Source organism: Zea mays, chromosome 7 (genome assembly GCF_902167145.1).
Source record: "Zea mays cultivar B73 chromosome 7, Zm-B73-REFERENCE-NAM-5.0, whole genome shotgun sequence".
NCBI lineage: Eukaryota > Viridiplantae > Streptophyta > Magnoliopsida > Poales > Poaceae > Zea > Zea mays.
Genome location: NC_050102.1, coordinates 1,054,243 through 1,059,952, shown reverse-complemented (window position 1 = coordinate 1,059,952; position 5,710 = coordinate 1,054,243). Strand labels below are relative to the sequence as shown.

At 41.5% G+C, this 5,710-nt stretch overlaps 1 protein-coding gene across 2 annotated transcripts; it reads left to right on the top strand.

Annotated features, from left to right (window-relative positions):
- The first annotated feature begins 776 nt into the window (after window positions 1-776).
- On the top strand, window positions 777-4,222 carry LOC100272547 (uncharacterized). Of its 2 annotated transcripts, XR_555358.3 has the most exons (8): window positions 777-1,170; window positions 1,273-1,382; window positions 1,767-1,868; window positions 1,962-2,123; window positions 2,489-2,545; window positions 3,314-3,350; window positions 3,526-3,964; window positions 4,071-4,222. XR_555358.3 is itself a non-coding variant. In NM_001147015.1 (7 exons), the coding sequence occupies exons 1-7, from the start codon at window positions 930-932 to the stop codon at window positions 3,738-3,740; spliced, it is 924 nt and encodes a 307-aa protein (NP_001140487.1). In that variant the 5' UTR covers window positions 840-929; the 3' UTR covers window positions 3,741-3,990. The 2 variants fall into 2 exon arrangements, 1 of the variants encoding a protein (NP_001140487.1); NM_001147015.1 differs by lacking the exon at window positions 4,071-4,222 and having other exon boundaries at window positions 840-1,170; window positions 3,526-3,990.
- Window positions 4,223-5,710: the final 1,488 nt, after the last annotated feature.

The window sequence follows — 5,710 nt, the reverse complement described above, 5'->3', positions numbered from 1 at the left end:
AATTTCGTCTTTTTGTAACGGCTAGAGTAAGATGAATTTGACCATGAAGTTTTGTATATAGTTGAGGTAAGCTGAGATGTACATTCATGTTTTTTTCAGATTTTTTTGAAACTTTTTTAGTAGGTTTGCACGGGGTTTGCAGCAAAACATGGTTTGCATTTGATATGTTCCCCACATAGTATAAGGTATGTGCAACTTATTCAAGTACCTAAACCTCATGTTTTTTAGCTTTATCTAAAGTTGCACTTTTGGTCTTCATTTCTTACTCATTTGGACTTGTTTTCTTCAACTTGCTCTTGCTAAAACTTGTGCTCATACTCATATCGAAGTAGTTAGTCCAATATGGTGTGTTGAGCACTTAATCACCAAAACATGTATAAATGGCAATATGACACATTTCCCTTTAAAAACCGAATTAGGATCAGACTCTATTTTTATTTATTTTTGAATTAAAATTAATTAAGGGTTCAATCAAATTGTGAATGAATTTGGCTTGTGGTCCATTATCACCCCTAGCTAGAGGAGGGTGATGATGAGTTATTGTTGACATAATTGTGTTTGACTTGTCCTTACAAGAATTTTTTATAATGAAAACCAAAAAATAACGGGAAACCAAACAAAGCAAAAACGAAAAGAAACATTCCAATATGGAAATTCGTGGGCCATGTTGGTTCGTAGTGGGCTATACCACGGCAAAAGGGCATGAGCCTAGTAATTAGTAAACACGCAACTGGGCTGAACCACATTCCGTTCAGGTTTTCTTTAAAGCCCAGCTCGGTCCATGTCAAATCATATATATTCATATATATTGCAGATTATTCTTTTTGCAGAGAGAGAATCAAAATCACTTTGCGTGCAGCATCGATTGGGTCGGAAATCGAGGGTTTGGTAAGCGAGATCGCCGCCGGTGACAGACTGACAGGGACGAGATGGACGCCGGCGGAGGCGGCGTCTTGGCCGCCGTGCTCTGCATGCTGCTGGTCTTCGCCATCTTCCTTCTCCTCCTCTGGCGCCGCCGCTCCGATGCCGCCACCGCCGATAACCACCGCGTCCCGCCCCAGCCCCTCCAGGAGGATCAGGTGCTGCACGGTCGCGCGGCGGCGCGACGGATGCGTCGGAGGCCTGGGGCTGCCGGAGCAGGCTCCTCTACTGCGTCAACTAGCCGCAATGGTACCACAATTGCCAGTTGCCAAAGCCCAAAGCTCTGTTTGTTTTTCCGTTTCCCCTTTCTTCTGTTCGCCCTAACTCTAGCCTCGGTCCTCGGCTGTGCAGCTGTAGAGGACGACGCGGAGAGTGACGATGAGGAGGTCCCCGAAGGTCGCAACGTACCCAGATCCTCCAAAAAGGAGAAGAAAAGGCAAGAGCGAGAGATGCAGCGTCAGGTTGGTTACTCACTTCAACGCCAAGTCATGCCATAAGTTTCAGCCAGTGCTTACGCTTGCGAGCTTGCTGCTAAATCGTGTTCCGATGATTGCTGCCATTTTCCGCTGTAATTTCAGCTGCACGAGCAGATTTAGTCTTTCTACTGTATGTATTTTAGTGTGTTGAAATACTCCTTCAGTTTGTTTATTTATTTGTGGTTTGCACATTTAATTTCGTCATGTTTGGCATAAGTGCCAACTTACTGTGATAGTTGCTGTTGTTAAAACAGAGGATGGAATCCAATTACAATTATGTCTGCCATATAATTCCTTGGTGGTTTTGATTTCCATTCGGAAAGAAAAAAGAATCAGAAAGTGACATGAAAGAAACTCTTTTCTTGCAAGGCCGAAGAACCTGCACGGGATTCATGGAGGAGTAAACAAGACCGATACGACGAAATGAGGAGGAAGAAGGATGAGGAGCGTGAGGCACAAGAGAGGCAATTGGTTAGGGATTCTATTTTCTGATAGTTCTCTTCTTTGATTAATGCTGCCATGTTTTCAGTTATAATTCTGACAAGCTAATTAATTTATCCATAGGAAGAAGAAGCTAGGGCACGAAAAGCAAAGGAGGAGGCTGCTGCTGCTTTAGAGTTTGAGAAATGGAAAGGGGCCTTCTCTGTTGATGCTGAAGGTACAACAGAGAGTGAGACACAAGACGATGGTCAGGGTTTGCTCCACAACTTTGTGGAATACATCAAGGTTATGAAGCAAGTGTCTTTACTTGTGCCCTCATGACTGCTTATTCTCAAATTTGACAATCAGAAAAATTATCTCCCCATGATGAACCATGATGTCCACACCAATATTTGGGGCTCTGTTTGGCCTCTAGCCCTCTAGTCTACGCACAGATACCATTTTATTTCCTCTACATCGGAGTCTGTCAAATATCTTACGAGAAGTTGTCACAATGCACCTTTTTCTCAAGTATTTTGAAGGATTCAGTGTTGTTCTGCCATGTTCTTGAGCATACTGTTTGCCAATATCTATGTGGTATGATATGCTTTGATATGTAAACTGAGTAACTGACAAACTTCACTGTAACCTTTTCTTTCTCTAAACTTCAGAAGCAGAAGTGTGTTCCCCTAGAGGACCTAGCTGCAGAGTTCAGGATGCGAACCCAGGTACTTCAAAATTACGTATAAGATGTTCGAATGCTGTTATGAATAATAGGATTAACTTCCCATGCCCTATTATTTTTAAATAGAAATTGTGATAATGCCCATTAGATAGGTGTTGATAGCTTCGCTGTTTGCTGAGTTGCTAATTTGCTATTGCGCTATTGAAGTGGTAATTTCTGAAGCAATATTATGTTTAAATAGAAGTAGAGGTAATGTTCATTTGTTAAGTGTTGGTAGCTTACAGTTGATACCCTGTTTTGTACATTGCTGTCGCACGATTAAATTGGTAATTAAAGGATGGTTGCTGTTTTGCAAACCCATTGCCGCATTGTGTTTTCAACTGGCGAGCTGCCTCCACTCCGCCTTGATCTGATTATCATTGTTTTTATACCTGTTGGAAGGTAAATTAGCTGGGACAAATCACAACATATATGCCTTATGCAATTCATAGAAACTGGAGCCCCACATGGGGCTCATTTTGAGACAAGCCAGAAGCAATTAACAAGGGTATCATTTTAGGATGGCACACAAACAAGGCCAGTGACATTTTTTTTTTCCAAAGGTTGATTCTGAGATGAAGAATTGTTATTTTAGATTAAAAAACAACTCCTCAATGCCATGGTTGGTCGGGTATAAACCACGCTGAGGCATTAAACAGGGTTAGGGTCTCCAAGCGGAATTTTTGACTAATTTTATTTTAAGTCTGAAGAAATTTGTCTGAAGCTAGTTAGTAGTGTTTGGAATTGTAACATATGCTATCATCATTTGCAGGACTGTATCAATCGGATTGTTACTCTGGAAAGCATGGGTATGTGACTTTTGTTTAGATTTGGCTTCCCTTCAATTGGTTAACCGTGAATAAGCCCGCTAACCTGATGATTCCTAGCTACATATCCTGGCGGCAGTGAGAAACTGTCTGCCGCCAAAGCCCTCAACAGTTTTTTTTAGTTTTGCTAAGCCTTTTTTTTTGCATGTAACAACAGATAGGTTATCTGGGGTGATGGATGACCGTGGGAAGTTCATCTACATCTCCACTGAAGAGATGAAGGCAGTTGCAGAGTACATTAGGAAGCAAGGGAGAGTGAGCATATCACATCTGGCCAACAACTCAAACCAGTTCATCGATCTGGAGCCGAAGGCCCAGTACGAGGTGGAGAGCCAGCAGGATGACAGTGCAGAAGCAGGCACAGAAGCATGAGAATTCCTTGTGACCTGGCACCATGTCGTGCTCAATGATGTTTTGTAGTGTGATGACTTAACATGGTTTGAGTTGGGCACTGGCCATATAATATATGCAGTAGTCGGTATAAACATACTTGTTCTGACATGCTAGATACCATTACCCCATGCAGAGAACTCAGGCTTTTGTTCTATCATCATGATTGAAAATCATCGGTTGACCTTGGTGGTGTTGGGGAGGAGGTATGGCACAGGAATGATGTTTTTTCATTTGTTGCTATTCCGCTGAAGCCTAATGGAACGTGTCTATTTCGAACAAAAGCTACCTAAGCCTGGTGTATGTTTTCAGGGAGGTGGTGTTTGAGTCTAGCAGCAAGAGATTTGGCAATGATTCTGTAGATGACAAAGACTTTGCTCGGAGACAAGGCAGACTTGTAGTCAGGTTCACAAATCGTCCTATTAGTAATATATAGCCTTTGCAGTGCCGGTTGTGTTCTTTTATGTGCTTTCTTTTCGTGCATTTTTACTCAATTTATTGTTGGGAAATTGGGTGAAGGTAAGAAGCGAAGGCCTTCGGGGATGAGAGACAATTTCTGTCATTAGAGTTCGCGTCCCCCTTTTATAGGCGTACACTTTTACCCTTTGGAAGCTAGGGTATATTTCTGAATATTCCATCGCAGATAAAGAGCATCGAAGACCTTTTACATATCATGGGCCTTTGTCGGCCAGTAGTATGGGTTCATTAGGCCCTCTTCCATGGCTCTTTGCTCTAGATATACGACGTCTCCAAATGTCGTATAGGATCGGTGAAGGCATTGACTCAGTAGCCTTTGTCAAAGAAAGCCTGAGAACTACAGGTCCTAGGTCTTCGCTTTTTGGTAGTCAACATATGAACCCTTAGGTCCAAGCTTTCACTAGGTATGGCGAGTCTGACGCTTGAGGCTTAACGTTGGGCTTTGATCTCGAGGGTTCTCCTCACCTAATATGGTAAACTATGCATTGAGTGAGACATGATTGATACCCACATTAGGTTTATATCATAGTGGAGTAGGATGACAAATCAAACTATTTGAAGATTGGCAAGGAAGACCCATAACAAAGGTCTATTTTATGCGCGTCTTTCCATTTTTGTAAGTTAGGATGTTTTTACCTTAATATGTTTCAGGTGCGTTATTAGAGCAAAGATGTTGTCCTATAGGACACCTTTTAACACACCTGTATAAGTTTAACTGCTAGTCAGAATCTATAAGATTTAGGTGATCTCTAGATGATCATGAAAGGTCATGGATTTTAACTCATATATATGCTCTAACTATAGTGGATGATTTTGGCAACCTAGTACCGGTAAAGAGCTTAGATAAAACTTATTTTACACAAAACTAATAGTTTAAGGTATAGTTCATTATTCAGATGTGGAGAAGTGTAACCTTTTTTTCTATATGGATGTTCAATTTAATAATTTCTATCGAAACACTAATGTATCGAACGACTCAGAAGTGAGAGCATTTTATATGTCTCGTAGTTTTGTACCCACGACGGGTAAAATTGTAGGTCGGTGACGGATTTTGTGAGCTACTGTCTCGATCGCTTCGCTCAATTGAGCTTGGAGAGGGGATTTAGACTAGTTCAGAGAAGTCCCCTACATCCATTTAGTGATGAAGTCTTTATTGATGCTTGGTTGTGTTACAAGGCAGAGCACGAGCTCTCGTGCTAGTGTTCCTACTAGGAACTTAGTCGAATGAATGCTTAGATGACAGTTCAGTCGTTCCTTATGGGAGGTTCTATTCCTTCTTATTTAGTTATGTAGGAAACGGGTGACGCCTAAGAGGGGGGTGAATTAGGACTTCTAAAACTTTCTCTTTTCTAGGCCACAATTAAATCCTTAGAGTAAAACCTATGCAAATAAACAAACTAGAATGTGCAAACTAGGTTTTGTCTAAGTGTTGCTATCTCTACCGCAAAGGATAAGTTTCAATCTACACTATATAA